At 34.5% G+C, this 19,420-nt stretch overlaps 2 protein-coding genes and 2 long non-coding RNA genes across 4 annotated transcripts; 2 read left to right on the forward strand and 2 right to left on the reverse strand.

Moving 5' to 3' along the window:
* Positions 1–878: 878 nt before the first annotated feature.
* On the reverse strand, positions 879–3,117 carry LOC128241127 (uncharacterized; the record flags this gene model as incomplete). The annotated part of the gene is made up of 5 exons (XM_052958101.1): positions 2,831–3,117; positions 2,278–2,418; positions 1,610–1,791; positions 1,241–1,437; positions 879–997 (listed from the first exon to the last, which is right to left on the reverse strand). Coding segments are annotated over exons 1-5 (813 nt in total), but the record flags the coding sequence as incomplete, so codon positions are not given.
* A 30-nt stretch (positions 3,118–3,147) lies between these two features.
* On the reverse strand, positions 3,148–4,336 carry LOC128241820 (uncharacterized). The gene is made up of 3 exons (XR_008262483.1): positions 4,326–4,336; positions 3,805–3,886; positions 3,148–3,518 (listed from the first exon to the last, which is right to left on the reverse strand). It is a non-coding gene; the product is annotated as an uncharacterized LOC128241820 (long non-coding RNA).
* A 6,054-nt stretch (positions 4,337–10,390) lies between these two features.
* LOC128241796 (uncharacterized) lies at positions 10,391–11,578 on the forward strand. The gene is made up of 3 exons (XR_008262474.1): positions 10,391–10,401; positions 10,841–10,922; positions 11,208–11,578. It is a non-coding gene; the product is annotated as an uncharacterized LOC128241796 (long non-coding RNA).
* A 30-nt stretch (positions 11,579–11,608) lies between these two features.
* LOC128241128 (uncharacterized) lies at positions 11,609–14,411 on the forward strand. The gene is made up of 6 exons (XM_052958102.1): positions 11,609–11,895; positions 12,309–12,449; positions 12,935–13,116; positions 13,289–13,485; positions 13,729–13,908; positions 14,038–14,411. Exons 1-6 carry the CDS (start codon positions 11,722–11,724, stop codon positions 14,409–14,411), a joined length of 1,248 nt encoding a protein of 415 aa, XP_052814062.1. The 5' UTR covers positions 11,609–11,721.
* Positions 14,412–19,420: the final 5,009 nt, after the last annotated feature.

A 19,420-nucleotide genomic window follows, 5' to 3' on the forward strand; every position in this document is an offset into this window, starting at 1 on the left:
CTATTAATTAATATAATTATTCTGATATTTGATAAAACGTATTGAAGGATCTCCCGTAGTGATATTACCTTAATAAACGCTGTATACCCATATGATATAAAACAGTCCCTATATGTTTCGCAGAGTATCTTGAAGTGTGTTTTCAAGCCATCGTCTTTAGCATTTAAAAAAAAAACAAAAAAACATTAAATTATCAATGTTCAATAACTATGTGTACATAAACGTTACAATCTGTATTTTAACAACAAACAACAGCACAATAGCAATTCACACGCAAAATATGTCCACTTATTCAGTGATGTCAGACACTTGGCACTATTCCTCAGAAAGCGGACATGTTGTGTCCTTGTTCTTCGCCCGCAAGTATTTTCGCACGTGAGTTGCCAAGTATGCCTGGCGCTCGCGGCTTAAACCAGCAGCTTGGACTTCCTGCGGTCTACTTGACAATACATTTCCACCACGGAACACACAGTAGCTCGTCTCCTCGTTGTCTTCTCCTTTCTTCAAAAAAATGATGCCAGGCGACTCAGAGGTGAATCGGAACTGCTGATATGACCGTATTCCTTTTAGTGCACGAAACTGTTCCCCAAGAAATGTCTTCCATTCCCGCCATTCAAACCTCGAGGTCCCGTCAGGTTTCTTGTAAAGGACAGCCTCATTTGTAGTTGAAGAAGATGCAACAACGTTTTCTGAAAATGATTAATAAAAATTACCACATTCACGATATAATTTCGATGTTTTTGTTCAATCATTTGATTTAAATAAACTTAAATCAGTCTGCTGTTTTTGTTGAATGAGAATACTTCTTTTAACTAACCTAGGTCGCTCAAGGTTTCACAGTCCGTTCGCCTGTAAAGCGCCTTGATTCGCCCGAACACAGCGTCTATTATGCACCTGGCATGACCTGCTACCTGCATCAAATAGCGTATCTCCTCGTTAAGGCCGATCATGGTCCTCCAGCAGAAGTACGCTAGCAGGTAGCGGTTTTTGTTTTGTCCTGAAAATTATTAAGTTTTAGAAATAACCAATTATACTCATTACTAAAATATATTGAAGTTCAAAGATTGATATTTTATGCAATTTTCGTAACCCGTTAATAACAGTTTAAGCCATGTAACATTGATTTTCGAACGGAAATATGAAAATCAGAGATCTGATTATTTGTCAGCAATCAATTACAAAAACAAAAAATAAAACAGTTGAACTATTGGCATATCTGTGAGATTGCAGCTTTAATTACCGCCACAATTGTCCGCATGAAGAGTAGTCACTCGCTCCCCGTGCCCAAACTCTGTCAGAGCGTAATCCACGAGCGAAATTACAGCATCTGGCCCGTGAATGCCACCTCCATCCTGCATCATAGTCTCGGCTTCGTCGATTAGAAAATTATACTGAATCGGAAGGGCGTCGTCCCGAAACCCGAATAAATGAACTTTTCTGTAAATAGATGTATTTAACATCTTGTTAAATAGTCAGAATCTGTTTTCGGAAATCAACTATTTAGAGATACGATATTGTCACATAAAAACGGGTGAAAACACTTATTTAGGCGCAAAGGTCAGAGTCATTAAAAAATAATGCTTCTAAACGAAAATATTTGACTTATTACCTAGGAGTGACAAAGTACATAGGTCCCATCTGGCGACTGTGATGTGGCAGGCACAAATTCTGAGCAAAGTCGAACGTGTAATGTGCATGCTGAAAGTCAGTTGAGCATGGCTCGACTGGCTCTGTAGGACGACCCGTGCCTCTCAATTCGTCCATAGCAGTAGTAACGCAGTCTTTGTACACCTAATTTGAATACAAAGACATGTACATATAATTTTATGAAAGTATGAAATATTTAGCTCATTCAATACAAATGTTAAACAAATATAGTCTAATTTCAGCGACTGTTTTCATTGAAATTGCATCGAAGTACATTAGTTTAAACATATTTTACAACGATTGTGAAACAAGTTATTACAACATTATATTAATCACTCTCGTTGGTCCGATTTCACGCGAGAGTGTGGTCTTGTATTGTGGGGGGAACCGGAGAACCCACTTGTCCGGCTTGGTGACCACAACCAAACTCACATGCGCCCGAGCCGGGAATCGAACTCGGGTCGCCTAAGTGAGAAGCGAGTGCGCTAACCACTGCGCTAACTTGACAACCCGAAGAAGTACATTAGGAGGGCAAACATATATAGTGTAGCCGAACGAAGTTCTTCTTTCAATATATTTCCATTGAATAATAAACTTATCATAATAATAACTTCAACACCAATAAAATACCTTGTGCTCTTTTCTGGTCGCATTGATGTGTTTCTCGAGAGCTGATGCAGCAGCTAGCTTCTCGTCGTCTGTCGTGGCATCAGCGACTCCTTTCCGTGACATCTCGCACGTGACACACACGTCCTCTTGGGGAGTGGCGATCTGTAAAAGAATTGAATATTTAAAAAGTTATTATTTAGGTTGTTAACGTTTTATTTATCACTGAGCTAGAAACGAATACATTCATCTCGAATAAAAAAAATTACTATCGCATTCTTAATATAATACATACAGAAGATTCTTTGATGTACCGCTATACATGATCATTGAAAAAAAAGCTGTTCTTCCCATGTATTTCTATTCTACACTGAATACTGTATTACATTTCTGTACATGTCGGTCGGCTTACCTTTTAGAAACGTGCTTAACCAATTGTTTGAAAAGATTTACATCCGTGGCACTCCGTTTAGTGTCAATGATGGTGCACAATGTTTGGACAAAACATATATAAAAAAGCTGATGAAATGAAAAATGTGAATAACTTATGCAGCATGATGTGCTAAGTACTACTTACCTTGATGTTTGGACAAAGCTCATGCCACAATCTGCAGAACGTCCTATATTTAATACATTTTGTGGCTGCTTCATTGCACGATTTTTCATATAATTTATGCATTTTCATCTTTGTGGTGGAGCTGTGGAGGAAAACTGGTGCGTCATTGGCTCTCCCTCTGGGTGCTGCAGGCATGGGAAGTCCTTCATCAATTGCAACATTCTTTAAAAATGATATTACATTTTCAATTTCTTGAAAAGTTAACGCATGAATGGGCCGCCGGCCTTGGTTTCCATGACAACGGGGAACATTTCCATTCTCGTTAAGAGGTTCTTGAGATGAGTTGGGCCGATGTCATACACACACATGAATGTTTTCTTACAAACAACATTACCCTCAAACTTATAGTCGTATCGCGTACGCTGACGATCACCATACCGGCTTCGTTTTTTATCTGAATTAATCCGGTTTAATGCTCCCATTATATATAAGTCATTTTCTTCCTTTGTATACTGCCTTATATTGTCAATATGGGCTTGGGCAGCTTCACGGTCAATAGAGTCCATGCACATAGAAGTACAATCGCAGCCAGTCGCTAATGTGTCGCATGATTCTACTATTGGTATGTCATCATCATGTTCCGAGATAACATGATCATTTACATTTTCTGATGCCACTTGATTGTCATCATTTTCATCATCAGACGTTACTGCAATGAAAGAGATATCCCTAGTGAGTTATGTTTGCCCATAATATACAAACTAAAATAATGTATTGCAACGTTATATAACTTTATTATTGCGAATAAACAAATAAGATCCACACATCTACTGCAAAATAATTGATTATGTATTCAAATAGTGTGAATTCTTAAAATAGCAATGATGATTTAGTTTTCAAAAAAAAAAAAATATCATGAAATTAAATTGCATGTATGTTATTTTAACTTATTATTAAACAATTGTCATTTAGCTTCAATGAGCAGTTAATGATACCTCTAGGTAGTTCAATTTCATGTGAATGTCTTGATATCGTTGAATTGTGTCCAAAGAATTCGTCATAGAATCGCTGTATCAGCTGTAAAAAAAAAATTCTAAAAATTTATTAAAAATTAAAGCTTCATTCCGGAATCGAACCTGGAACGTATGATTACAAGCCAAGCGCTTATCCGTCTGAGCTATTTCCCCACTTGCTTAGAAAGCAATGCATCAAGGTATTGATTTATCGATAAGCGCACATACACTATCGTACGGAGTTTACCGAACACGTTTATTTAGAAAAAATGTTGGTATTCTGTCCATTGTTTACTGAGAAATACATGATTATAATTCTACATGTTTACATTTATCATTATTTAAACAGTTTTTATATAAATTAACTTTTATATGAACCATATGCTTACCTTTCTGCATTATTACTTTGAGAAAGCGTCTTTAGTTTTCACTTGCAGACGATTGAAAATAAAAGGGGAATAAAATCAATTTTAAGTAAATTTCATGAATGGAATTATACTTACTTCTAAATCGTCCATCTTTCAACCTTCTGATACATCGAAATATCAAATATTATGGTGTTTTCGCCATAAAAATTGACTTTTTCAAACAGTTACTTTTTTTTTTATTTTATGTATTTACTTCCGCATTTCTTCGGGAGTTTTCGTGCAATTCCGTCAATATCTCGGAAATGCGATAAGGTTCGTTTTCTCAGGCCGGCGGAAAAAAGGGCAATTATTATATTTTTTTTATAAAAATGAGTCATTTACCAGGCGGTTGAGCGGCATTGTTGTTTCGCACGAAACCCTGCTTCGAATCCTGGTACTGAGTGGAACTATATCCAATCAAGGAAATATGGTCTTCTGATAACTTAATATTGCCACCGTTTAGGGGCCATTTTGAGTTAAAAGTAAACGGTTTCTAACTTATCTGAATGTGAAAATATATCATTTTATCAGTATGACCAGAAGCACATACTTTCGAGTTACTCTCGTGTACAATACACAAAATACCCTTGACCAACAGTCACACCCAATGCTTTCTTTTTATAGATTTTATCGACATTTCATGATGTTTGAAGTATTTGTCACATTTCAATTTTAACATTAATTAAGTCACTGTGTATTCCAAATACATTTAAACACGGCTTGCATAAACATATATCGTCATATACTCGACATTAAAGTCATGAGATAACGCGTTGTATTGTCTACATTCAAAAAAAATAAAACACAACTTTTATGCTAATCTGGAAAATGTACACTCTTACTTACACTAATATAAAGGTGAACACATATCCATGAGTTTTTTTACAGCGACTAAAAACTAAATGATATGGGTAAAGGGTCTGGCATTAAAAGACAGCACGTTTACATTGTAACCATATAAACACAGTACAGCAAGATTGCTTATGATTGTTGGGATCACATTTTATTTGACCTGTTTTTAACAACAAAACTATTTTATGCAATTGCTCAGTTTAAGTTCCAACGGCAGGACATTCTCAGACGGGACACTAGTGCTGTCTCTTCATCGCTCAGTTCAGGGTTCAAGCGGTTAACTGTTGGATGTTTACAAACATTAGATTTGAGTATACTTAAATGGACTTTCTTTGGACATTAAACAGTAGAGAACTATTTTGCGACATTTTATGTGTTACAAATTTAGTAGAAGAGTAACTGACAGGGAATCTCATTTAAAGATGCACTCTCACTCCATCATAAGAAGTACCACCATTTACCGAAACTGAGAAAAATAATGGTTGTTATGAAGGATACCGAGTTAGATATGGAAGAAAGATGCGTAAAACACAGAATTTCCTTATTATGAGACAATAATTGATTACTGTCGGACCCACCAGTCATTCATGTTCAGTGCGTTCTAAGCTACTAAATACATGTTTACAATCCTATTATCAGCAATAAATAGTTTCCATAAATGCATAATAAAGCAAGAATAAAAAGTTTATCACTTAAAAGGTATGTTTGTCATACATATGTATGGGTTTACTTTTCATACGATTGTCACCATAATATGATTCAAAACTATTTACGTACATATTTTTCAGTAATATACCATTTCGCAGTTCTTTTTACCGTTAATAGAAACACACATACAATTACATTAAAACAGTCAGCCATAGTAATGTTTTGTCCTAATTCAAAGCTATTGACGTACATATAATTTTTGCAGTTCTTTTCGCCGATAAATGAAACACATATATGATTACATGAAAACAGTCAGTCAACTAATCATTCACTATAAAGTTAATGCCGCTCAACTGCCTGGTAATAGTATTAACGCATCATTACGCGATGAACAGTTTTTCGTTTGCTAAACCGTTCTTTTTATAAAGAAATAAACATATATTAATTGAGCCTGTAACATAATAAAAAAGGTATAAGATCAAAAAATAAATAACCTAAACCACTTGTTTTTTTAATGAATTCCGCAAAATTTGTTGACAACGGAAATACAAAAGACTGTTATTTAATGACTAGTACGATTAGACCACACATTTTGGAATGGTTACCGGCAACATGCAGTCTTTACGCATTCCATATAGGAAATTGTTACCTTTGATTTATGTTTCTGTAGATACAGACTGGTCAATTAGTAGCGATTCAAGCTTTTAGATACAGCTTTTGTATAAAAGGTCATATATTTTGTAGGCAACCTTATAAGTTTTCATGATAAAATGATATGTGCAGTGAAAAACATTTAAATCTGTGATGGCACAATACTAAAATATGTCAAATAACTGTTATGAATCACTATAGGTCCATGACTAAGATATATGTGCTGTATTTGGCTTGTAATGGTTCACTCTGAGCTTATTAGTTTTATCTGAGAGTTAGCATATGAACCTAGAATTGCCATTCGTTGTTCTCACGTAGTTGCGTCAGGACCGCTACCCTGGATAGTTAGGGTGGTGCAATTGTTCAATAAAACATTTTAAAATAAAACTATTATGATAAGCACTTTTGACATATGTGTCTATAAACTTTTAAATAAAGTAACAAATGCAACGAAAAGTACAGGTCTTTCTTATATTTTGTAAAGTATTGCATTCACATCAACCTTTGGGCGACACAATAACACGGAATTTACGCATATTTCGAAACTATTTTTTTGAGGGAATTTTGAAATCTTTTAAGTTGAACACAATTAAATTTTCTGTTAAAAAAAGTTTTGTTTTTCACATTTATGAACTCTTATCTTAAACATATAACTATGACAAGAAAATTATTAACAAAAATATAAATGTATCCCAAAGGTTGTTTTCAAAATATACACACATTTTTGAAATTCATGATTTTTCCTAAAATGGTATTCCTGCTGATTAGTGCATAATGACTGAACCTTTTTAAAGCGTTCAAAATCGTTTGCAAAATTGTTTTATTATTTTAAAAAATAAATTAATAGAAAAAAACACAATTACTTTTGGGCGACACAACATATATCCTATGGGCGACACGAGTCTCCCAAAGGTTGCATCAAAGTTACCCAAAGGTTGGATTGTTCTAAATATATATATATATATATATATATATATATATATATATATATATATATATATATATATATATATATTTAGAACAATCCAACCTTTGGGTAACTTTGATGCAACCTTTGGGAGACTCGTGTCGCCCATAGGATATATGTTGTGTCGCCCAAAAGTAATTGTGTTTTTTTCTATTAATTTATTTTTTAAAATAATAAAACAATTTTGCAAACGATTTTGAACGCTTTAAAAAGGTTCAGTCATTATGCACTAATCAGCAGGAATACCATTTTAGGAAAAATCATGAATTTCAAAAATGTGTGTATATTTTGAAAACAACCTTTGGGATACATTTATATTTTTGTTAATAATTTTCTTGTCATAGTTATATGTTTAAGATAAGAGTTCATAAATGTGAAAAACAAAACTTTTTTTAACAGAAAATTTAATTGTGTTCAACTTAAAAGATTTCAAAATTCCCTCAAAAAAATAGTTTCGAAATATGCGTAAATTCCGTGTTATTGTGTCGCCCAAAGGTTGATGTGAATGCAATACTTTACAAAATATAAGAAAGACCTGTACTTTTCGTTGCATTTGTTACTTTATTTAAAAGTTTATAGACACATATGTCAAAAGTGCTTATCATAATAGTTTTATTTTAAAATGTTTTATTGAACAATTGCACCACCCTAACTATCCAGGGTAGCGGTCCTGACGCAACTACGTGAGAACAACGAATGGCAATTCTAGGTTCATATGCTAACTCTCAGATAAAACTAATAAGCTCAGAGTGAACCATTACAAGCCAAATACAGCACATATATCTTAGTCATGGACCTATAGTGATTCATAACAGTTATTTGACATATTTTAGTATTGTGCCATCACAGATTTAAATGTTTTTCACTGCACATATCATTTTATCATGAAAACTTATAAGGTTGCCTACAAAATATATGACCTTTTATACAAAAGCTGTATCTAAAAGCTTGAATCGCTACTAATTGACCAGTCTGTATCTACAGAAACATAAATCAAAGGTAACAATTTCCTATATGGAATGCGTAAAGACTGCATGTTGCCGGTAACCATTCCAAAATGTGTGGTCTAATCGTACTAGTCATTAAATAACAGTCTTTTGTATTTCCGTTGTCAACAAATTTTGCGGAATTCATTAAAAAAACAAGTGGTTTAGGTTATTTATTTTTTGATCTTATACCTTTTTTATTATGTTACAGGCTCAATTAATATATGTTTATTTCTTTATAAAAAGAACGGTTTAGCAAACGAAAAACTGTTCATCGCGTAATGATGCGTTAATACTATTACCAGGCAGTTGAGCGGCATTAACTTTATAGTGAATGATTAGTTGACTGACTGTTTTCATGTAATCATATATGTGTTTCATTTATCGGCGAAAAGAACTGCAAAAATTATATGTACGTCAATAGCTTTGAATTAGGACAAAACATTACTATGGCTGACTGTTTTAATGTAATTGTATGTGTGTTTCTATTAACGGTAAAAAGAACTGCGAAATGGTATATTACTGAAAAATATATGTACGTAAATAGTTTTGAATCATATTATGGTGACAATCGTATGAAAAGTAAACCCATACATATGTATGACAAACATACCTTTTAAGTGATAAACTTTTTATTCTTGCTTTATTATGCATTTATGGAAACTATTTATTGCTGATAATAGGATTGTAAACATGTATTTAGTAGCTTAGAACGCACTGAACATGAATGACTGGTGGGTCCGACAGTAATCAATTATTGTCTCATAATAAGGAAATTCTGTGTTTTACGCATCTTTCTTCCATATCTAACTCGGTATCCTTCATAACAACCATTATTTTTCTCAGTTTCGGTAAATGGTGGTACTTCTTATGATGGAGTGAGAGTGCATCTTTAAATGAGATTCCCTGTCAGTTACTCTTCTACTAAATTTGTAACACATAAAATGTCGCAAAATAGTTCTCTACTGTTTAATGTCCAAAGAAAGTCCATTTAAGTATACTCAAATCTAATGTTTGTAAACATCCAACAGTTAACCGCTTGAACCCTGAACTGAGCGATGAAGAGACAGCACTAGTGTCCCGTCTGAGAATGTCCTGCCGTTGGAACTTAAACTGAGCAATTGCATAAAATAGTTTTGTTGTTAAAAACAGGTCAAATAAAATGTGATCCCAACAATCATAAGCAATCTTGCTGTACTGTGTTTATATGGTTACAATGTAAACGTGCTGTCTTTTAATGCCAGACCCTTTACCCATATCATTTAGTTTTTAGTCGCTGTAAAAAAACTCATGGATATGTGTTCACCTTTATATTAGTGTAAGTAAGAGTGTACATTTTCCAGATTAGCATAAAAGTTGTGTTTTATTTTTTTTGAATGTAGACAATACAACGCGTTATCTCATGACTTTAATGTCGAGTATATGACGATATATGTTTATGCAAGCCGTGTTTAAATGTATTTGGAATACACAGTGACTTAATTAATGTTAAAATTGAAATGTGACAAATACTTCAAACATCATGAAATGTCGATAAAATCTATAAAAAGAAAGCATTGGGTGTGACTGTTGGTCAAGGGTATTTTGTGTATTGTACACGAGAGTAACTCGAAAGTATGTGCTTCTGGTCATACTGATAAAATGATATATTTTCACATTCAGATAAGTTAGAAACCGTTTACTTTTAACTCAAAATGGCCCCTAAACGGTGGCAATATTAAGTTATCAGAAGACCATATTTCCTTGATTGGATATAGTTCCACTCAGTACCAGGATTCGAAGCAGGGTTTCGTGCGAAACAACAATGCCGCTCAACCGCCTGGTAAATGACTCATTTTTATAAAAAAAATATAATAATTGCCCTTTTTTCCGCCGGCCTGAGAAAACGAACCTTATCGCATTTCCGAGATATTGACGGAATTGCACGAAAACTCCCGAAGAAATGCGGAAGTAAATACATAAAATAAAAAAAAAAGTAACTGTTTGAAAAAGTCAATTTTTATGGCGAAAACACCATAATATTTGATATTTCGATGTATCAGAAGGTTGAAAGATGGACGATTTAGAAGTAAGTATAATTCCATTCATGAAATTTACTTAAAATTGATTTTATTCCCCTTTTATTTTCAATCGTCTGCAAGTGAAAACTAAAGACGCTTTCTCAAAGTAATAATGCAGAAAGGTAAGCATATGGTTCATATAAAAGTTAATTTATATAAAAACTGTTTAAATAATGATAAATGTAAACATGTAGAATTATAATCATGTATTTCTCAGTAAACAATGGACAGAATACCAACATTTTTTCTAAATAAACGTGTTCGGTAAACTCCGTACGATAGTGTATGTGCGCTTATCGATAAATCAATACCTTGATGCATTGCTTTCTAAGCAAGTGGGGAAATAGCTCAGACGGATAAGCGCTTGGCTTGTAATCATACGTTCCAGGTTCGATTCCGGAATGAAGCTTTAATTTTTAATAAATTTTTAGAATTTTTTTTTTACAGCTGATACAGCGATTCTATGACGAATTCTTTGGACACAATTCAACGATATCAAGACATTCACATGAAATTGAACTACCTAGAGGTATCATTAACTGCTCATTGAAGCTAAATGACAATTGTTTAATAATAAGTTAAAATAACATACATGCAATTTAATTTCATGATATTTTTTTTTTTTGAAAACTAAATCATCATTGCTATTTTAAGAATTCACACTATTTGAATACATAATCAATTATTTTGCAGTAGATGTGTGGATCTTATTTGTTTATTCGCAATAATAAAGTTATATAACGTTGCAATACATTATTTTAGTTTGTATATTATGGGCAAACATAACTCACTAGGGATATCTCTTTCATTGCAGTAACGTCTGATGATGAAAATGATGACAATCAAGTGGCATCAGAAAATGTAAATGATCATGTTATCTCGGAACATGATGATGACATACCAATAGTAGAATCATGCGACACATTAGCGACTGGCTGCGATTGTACTTCTATGTGCATGGACTCTATTGACCGTGAAGCTGCCCAAGCCCATATTGACAATATAAGGCAGTATACAAAGGAAGAAAATGACTTATATATAATGGGAGCATTAAACCGGATTAATTCAGATAAAAAACGAAGCCGGTATGGTGATCGTCAGCGTACGCGATACGACTATAAGTTTGAGGGTAATGTTGTTTGTAAGAAAACATTCATGTGTGTGTATGACATCGGCCCAACTCATCTCAAGAACCTCTTAACGAGAATGGAAATGTTCCCCGTTGTCATGGAAACCAAGGCCGGCGGCCCATTCATGCGTTAACTTTTCAAGAAATTGAAAATGTAATATCATTTTTAAAGAATGTTGCAATTGATGAAGGACTTCCCATGCCTGCAGCACCCAGAGGGAGAGCCAATGACGCACCAGTTTTCCTCCACAGCTCCACCACAAAGATGAAAATGCATAAATTATATGAAAAATCGTGCAATGAAGCAGCCACAAAATGTATTAAATATAGGACGTTCTGCAGATTGTGGCATGAGCTTTGTCCAAACATCAAGGTAAGTAGTACTTAGCACATCATGCTGCATAAGTTATTCACATTTTTCATTTCATCAGCTTTTTTATATATGTTTTGTCCAAACATTGTGCACCATCATTGACACTAAACGGAGTGCCACGGATGTAAATCTTTTCAAACAATTGGTTAAGCACGTTTCTAAAAGGTAAGCCGACCGACATGTACAGAAATGTAATACAGTATTCAGTGTAGAATAGAAATACATGGGAAGAACAGCTTTTTTTTCAATGATCATGTATAGCGGTACATCAAAGAATCTTCTGTATGTATTATATTAAGAATGCGATAGTAATTTTTTTTATTCGAGATGAATGTATTCGTTTCTAGCTCAGTGATAAATAAAACGTTAACAACCTAAATAATAACTTTTTAAAATATTCAATTCTTTTACAGATCGCCACTCCCCAAGAGGACGTGTGTGTCACGTGCGAGATGTCACGGAAAGGAGTCGCTGATGCCACGACAGACGACGAGAAGCTAGCTGCTGCATCAGCTCTCGAGAAACACATCAATGCGACCAGAAAAGAGCACAAGGTATTTTATTGGTGTTGAAGTTATTATTATGATAAGTTTATTATTCAATGGAAATATATTGAAAGAAGAACTTCGTTCGGCTACACTATATATGTTTGCCCTCCTAATGTACTTCTTCGGGTTGTCAAGTTAGCGCAGTGGTTAGCGCACTCGCTTCTCACTTAGGCGACCCGAGTTCGATTCCCGGCTCGGGCGCATGTGAGTTTGGTTGTGGTCACCAAGCCGGACAAGTGGGTTCTCCGGTTCCCCCCACAATACAAGACCACACTCTCGCGTGAAATCGGACCAACGAGAGTGATTAATATAATGTTGTAATAACTTGTTTCACAATCGTTGTAAATATGTTTAAACTAATGTACTTCGATGCAATTTCAATGAAAACAGTCGCTGAAATTAGACTATATTTGTTTAACATTTGTATTGAATGAGCTAAATATTTCATACTTTCATAAAATTATATGTACATGTCTTTGTATTCAAATTAGGTGTACAAAGACTGCGTTACTACTGCTATGGACGAATTGAGAGGCACGGGTCGTCCTACAGAGCCAGTCGAGCCATGCTCAACTGACTTTCAGCATGCACATTACACGTTCGACTTTGCTCAGAATTTGTGCCTGCCACATCACAGTCGCCAGATGGGACCTATGTACTTTGTCACTCCTAGGTAATAAGTCAAATATTTTCGTTTAGAAGCATTATTTTTTAATGACTCTGACCTTTGCGCCTAAATAAGTGTTTTCACCCGTTTTTATGTGACAATATCGTATCTCTAAATAGTTGATTTCCGAAAACAGATTCTGACTATTTAACAAGATGTTAAATACATCTATTTACAGAAAAGTTCATTTATTCGGGTTTCGGGACGACGCCCTTCCGATTCAGTATAATTTTCTAATCGACGAAGCCGAGACTATGATGCAGGATGGAGGTGGCATTCACGGGCCAGATGCTGTAATTTCGCTCGTGGATTACGCTCTGACAGAGTTTGGGCACGGGGAGCGAGTGACTACTCTTCATGCGGACAATTGTGGCGGTAATTAAAGCTGCAATCTCACAGATATGCCAATAGTTCAACTGTTTTATTTTTTGTTTTTGTAATTGATTGCTGACAAATAATCAGATCTCTGATTTTCATATTTCCGTTCGAAAATCAATGTTACATGGCTTAAACTGTTATTAACGGGTTACGAAAATTGCATAAAATATCAATCTTTGAACTTCAATATATTTTAGTAATGAGTATAATTGGTTATTTCTAAAACTTAATAATTTTCAGGACAAAACAAAAACCGCTACCTGCTAGCGTACTTCTGCTGGAGGACCATGATCGGCCTTAACGAGGAGATACGCTATTTGATGCAGGTAGCAGGTCATGCCAGGTGCATAATAGACGCTGTGTTCGGGCGAATCAAGGCGCTTTACAGGCGAACGGACTGTGAAACCTTGAGCGACCTAGGTTAGTTAAAAAGAAGTATTCTCATTCAACAAAAACAGCAGACTGATTTAAGTTTATTTAAATCAAATGATTGAACAAAAACATCGAAATTATATCGTGAATGTGGTAATTTTTATTAATCATTTTCAGAAAACGTTGTTGCATCTTCTTCAACTACAAATGAGGCTGTCCTTTACAAGAAACCTGACGGGACCTCGAGGTTTGAATGGCGGGAATGGAAGACATTTCTTGGGGAACAGTTTCGTGCACTAAAAGGAATACGGTCATATCAGCAGTTCCGATTCACCTCTGAGTCGCCTGGCATCATTTTTTTGAAGAAAGGAGAAGACAACGAGGAGACGAGCTACTGTGTGTTCCGTGGTGGAAATGTATTGTCAAGTAGACCGCAGGAAGTCCAAGCTGCTGGTTTAAGCCGCGAGCGCCAGGCATACTTGGCAACTCACGTGCGAAAATACTTGCGGGCGAAGAACAAGGACACAACATGTCCGCTTTCTGAGGAATAGTGCCAAGTGTCTGACATCACTGAATAAGTGGACATATTTTGCGTGTGAATTGCTATTGTGCTGTTGTTTGTTGTTAAAATACAGATTGTAACGTTTATGTACACATAGTTATTGAACATTGATAATTTAATGTTTTTTTGTTTTTTTTTAAATGCTAAAGACGATGGCTTGAAAACACACTTCAAGATACTCTGCGAAACATATAGGGACTGTTTTATATCATATGGGTATACAGCGTTTATTAAGGTAATATCACTACGGGAGATCCTTCAATACGTTTTATCAAATATCAGAATAATTATATTAATTAATAGAAAATTTACCAAAAATTGTTGAAAAATAAGCCAGCGATATTTTCATTCTAAATAGCAGTCCTCGTTGCCATGGTTACATCAACATTTATGCAGTGTTTGTGCAGTTACCGAAATACTTTTCTATTGTTACCATTCAGTTAAAGTTTCATTTTTTTACCAATAATTGCATGACAGTAAACTAGCAAATGATTATATGTCTTCGTTTTTGTTTTGTTCAACGTTCCAAGATCGGCATGGTGATGGTCTTTGATATTGAAATTAAGCATTAAAAAAATATGCATTTCAATTTAGTTGGTATTTTTAGAACACACAGAAATTGTACTTTGTATTTTTGCAAAAAAAATATTTTTGATAAAATATGCGATAAGGGTCGTTTTCACAGGCCGGCGGTCTGATATTTGATAACTTTCCGTTTGGCATTACATGACTGTGATACAAATTGTAGCAGGTCGATAGCCTTTTAACGTTTTACGCCATTTAATTTGAGTGGTAAAAATGTATAATATGCATTTATTAAGGTTAAAAGGTTGTAAGTAAGTGCTTACACAAGATTATGGTTTAATGCGACACACATTTTATAAACACAAGGATAAAATAAGAATCTCAATAAAAATTGTCAAGACAATTAAAACATAGAAAATATACTCATGAAATAACTAAATCCCCCCCCCCCCCCCTACAAACAAAATGCTTGTAGGATAAAATGAATGATTCATTTAAAACATTATAAATTTATATTTAACGCCTAATTAGCATTTAATTGCATCATGTTATGATTCATATTTTTTCCGGGTTTTGACAACTTCGCAGAGGGAGTACCCCTGTCCGAAAACGATGACCCACATTCTATTCTAAACGACACTGTACATGCAGATATTATCATTCATCGGCCGAAGCAAAATCGAAACACAGGTATATAGGATTCTGCTTTTTATATTACGTTCTGTAACTCGCAGATAATTAAATAATTGCTTATTTTATAATTTCAATCGCGTTATATTACGTAAAATGCAGTTTATTCGAACTATATTAACCGCATAACATAGATTGAAAACTCATTACAGCGTTATTTATAGCAAGCTTATTAATAAGCAGTAGCTTTTGCCCTCGAGGTATTTTCGATGCGAATGTAAATGTAAATTAGGCCGGTGACCACCGCAGTTCTAACCGCGCTGGGGTTGATACGACCGTGCGCGCATTAATTAGCCAAAAGTTAAAAATGTTATGTCGAATTGCCGATGCGATTTCAGGAATACGGTTATAAAAGTATGCAGGCCTAGCTGCCTACAGCCTTATTAAGAATATACGAACTACCAGAATGCACCTGATTGCACCATGGTAAACAATGTTTAGAAGTGGAGGCAAACACATTCACGAATAGAGGAAGAGCTACGCTCCTGACTATGGCTGTAAACCGAACACTAATTTATTCTTATTGGCATGCTGTTGTACGTGTGTGTGTGGTCTTAACTAGGATCAGGGCCTGTCCCAAAATGTCAGGCCCAAGTATTGGTGGTTGAGTGCGGGACGCGATGTTTACTCTTCCGAGGAGCCTCAATGTTTTTTTTTCAATGCCAATTGAACAACATGATAAAATATTAGCTTTGTTGTCATAAGTGCCCAAGCTGTCCCTGGTCAAAGCATGCCTTGGCCTTCGTTTATAACGTCTGAAGTAAAAAAAAACAACACTTTTTTCATTTGAAACAGCAAGGCACAGACCCTTGAAATAAGATCTTAACCATTATGTAATGGTGCTCAACACAGTTTGTTCAAATTAAGTTTTTGCTGTCCGGACTGGCCCAGTGTGGCACAAGGTTTTCAATATACTTTGTCTTACTTTACAAATCTTCTTTGCCCGAATTCAAGACATCTACTCTCACTCACACTCCAACCACATTCCTGTAAGAGAAACTCAAGTAACCAATTGATTGGAAAAAGGGAAGTGACACTCAAGTGATCTGGCCCCGATTTCTCCAAACTTTTTAAGTCCCTTATAACAGGATTAAGCTAATCTCATTATTGTTTGTTTTCAATTTATTGCATTATATTAACTTCTTTCAGATATTTTATACTTTAAATAAAAATTATCTCTATGATAATCACAATACACCATTGTTCATTTATAAAAAATCAATTTAAGTCAGTATTTAAGCTAAATAAAATAAGCTACTTAAGCCTGTTAAGCTTAAGAAGTCTCAAGAAAATTGGGCCTGTTCATATCCACATGCCTCGCTTACACTCCACTTCATCAAGTGACCAATACGGTACAAATACATTATGTTTTAATGATCATATCGGATTATCTGCTTCACTATCATGGTGGTGTTTATAGTATACGATGTAAACATATGTGATTTGAGTACCTTTTTGTCAGTTATTGCGACAAACAAATGACAATTAAAATTATTATTCTTAAAATGAAACTTACCTTTTAAAACAGTTCGCTAATAAAAAATAAAATTTTGGATTGTAAATAACAGTTCTAAAATTCGTTAAAATGCATGGTTTCTGTTTCCTGTTGTTTTTAAAATATAACCGTTTTCAATTGTATCACGTGATTTGAACATATTCGTATATAATCGTAATGTAATTTAGTCTGCATGAAGTGGGCTAAGCGTTTGAAAATAAATTAAAGATGGAAGTTGAATGCACTTTATAAAAAAGCACATGGATATAAAAGGCGAATTCATCTACTTCTTAAGAAAAATAACAACTCGGACAGAAAGCAACTCAAGAAATGTAGGAAAACTAAGATTCGTATAATGATGACAGAAGCAATAGTAATAATATTAATAATAATAATAAAAATAATAATTGTCATTATTATTATTATTATTATTATTATTATTATTATTATTTTATTATTATTATTATTATTGTTTCTGTCATCATTAGCCGATCCGATTATAACGTCGCTAGGCCGCTTACTTCACACCACTAAGCCGCTATTTTCACGTACATAATGCTGTTTTTATTGCAGTCATCGATGAATTACAACCATCAAGTTTTCAAGGCGGTCAAGATCAGCATAAAACAAAACATATATGTGAATGGTGCATCCTTCTGAAAATTGATGTCTTCACAGATGTCACGTTTTTAAGTACATGTACTCCAATGGACTGTCCCGGTCTATCGAATATTGTTTGGGAACGATCATGCCCCATAGTCGTTCCAAATTTATTAAATATTTCATCTTTACTGCTTGTCATGTACATTATGGGTGGTCTAGTCGTGCACTTACTAATGTCCCGCACACAAAACACTTACGTGTTACTCATTTCTGAGCCGTTATTACAGAGGATTAACTCATTGTGTGTGGGCGAGATTGGTTTATCTGAATTCGGCCCTTTATTTCCGAGTCCAGTCTTAGACCAAAATTGTCAAAATTATGCACCTAGAAAAAAAGCTGACCAGGCACATTGGCTTGTATTCATGAAAATCTTATGACCATTAATATTCTTCACTTTGAAATGACATATGTGTGGATTTGACTGAATAAGTTTTATAAATGGCACCCAAATATATCTCATATAAATTCACAAGGCCACTTGAACCGACCTCGGAGGATTAGATGTAAATACAAACCGAATGAGTCTGAGTGTTAAATATACATGACAAGGAGAAACTATCAGCTATTTGGAAATATAAGTGACCTGAAAATACTGGGCTACATGATGTACATGCACTGGACTTCTATAAAAATCAAATTTTCAAAAGGATGCGCATATCACATAATTGTTTTGTTTCGTACTGATTATGAACGCCCAGCAAATCTGATTTTCGCAATACATCCCTTGATGCAAGAATAGGCAGCTAGCTATAAGTTCGTGAAGTTAGCAGCCGAGCGGCCGTGCGGCGCGAAATTGCGCGAATTAGGGTCCTATCAGCATAGATTTGTTCTCTATTCAATGAAATTGAACATCCGTTTTGGGGAAAAAACAATGATAAATCAAAGCATGTTTATTCATAGATAAACAGAAATCATTTTTATATGAGCTTTCCCCTTTAACAATTTTTTTTTTCCAAAAACTTCAACACTCTGAAGCGAGTATAAAAATATTCAATCAACCAGTCCAGCTAGGGAAGATGCTGGTATTCGCTAAAGGATATTGATTTGTGAAAAGGAACATTAGATTTATCAATGTTTTAGAAGAAAACGCAAATAAAATAATTAGGAAGCAATTTAAGCCGCTAGGCTGTCTGGTCGCCAGGCCGCTTGCTTCAAGCAGCTTGGCCGAAATGCCGATAGGCCGCTAACATCACGTACATTGCAGCTTTGAGGTTTTACGCATTTTTATTATTCAGAGTGTGGTCAGGGAATTGATATGCATTTCATAGCGAACAGTCAGTTGAATTATTATTCTTATAAGTAGTAGTAATATAATAATTGTTAATATCATTAATATTATGATTAGTTAGTAGTAGTAGTAGTAGCAGTAGATAATTTAAAAAAATCCTACATCACTTGAGTTGTTATTCACTCCGAGGTGTAATTTTACAACCCGAAATAGATTAATTCGCTATTTCTGTCCATGTGCTTTTCTTTATTAAGTGTTTCCGACTTAACATTTTGTGTTTTAACATTAAAGACCGGTTTTTGCTAAACAAACACAAAAACAATTATGTACGAAAACACATTTAGATAAGGTGATAAAATGAAAATAGACTATTTTATCTTCTCCTTTTTTAAATCAA

Source organism: Mya arenaria, chromosome 7 (assembly GCF_026914265.1).
Source record: "Mya arenaria isolate MELC-2E11 chromosome 7, ASM2691426v1".
Lineage (NCBI taxonomy): Eukaryota > Metazoa > Mollusca > Bivalvia > Myida > Myidae > Mya > Mya arenaria.

Coding starts and splice junctions, on each gene's coding strand:
- LOC128241128 (XM_052958102.1), top strand. CDS start 11,722: ATGCCTGCAGCACCCAGAGGGAGAGCCAATGACGCACCAGTTTTCCTC. Junction 12,450..12,934: donor CGACCAGAAAAGAGCACAAG/GTATTTTATTGG, acceptor TATTCAAATTAG/GTGTACAAAGACTGCGTTAC. Junction 13,486..13,728: donor TCATGCGGACAATTGTGGCG/GTAATTAAAGCT, acceptor AATAATTTTCAG/GACAAAACAAAAACCGCTAC.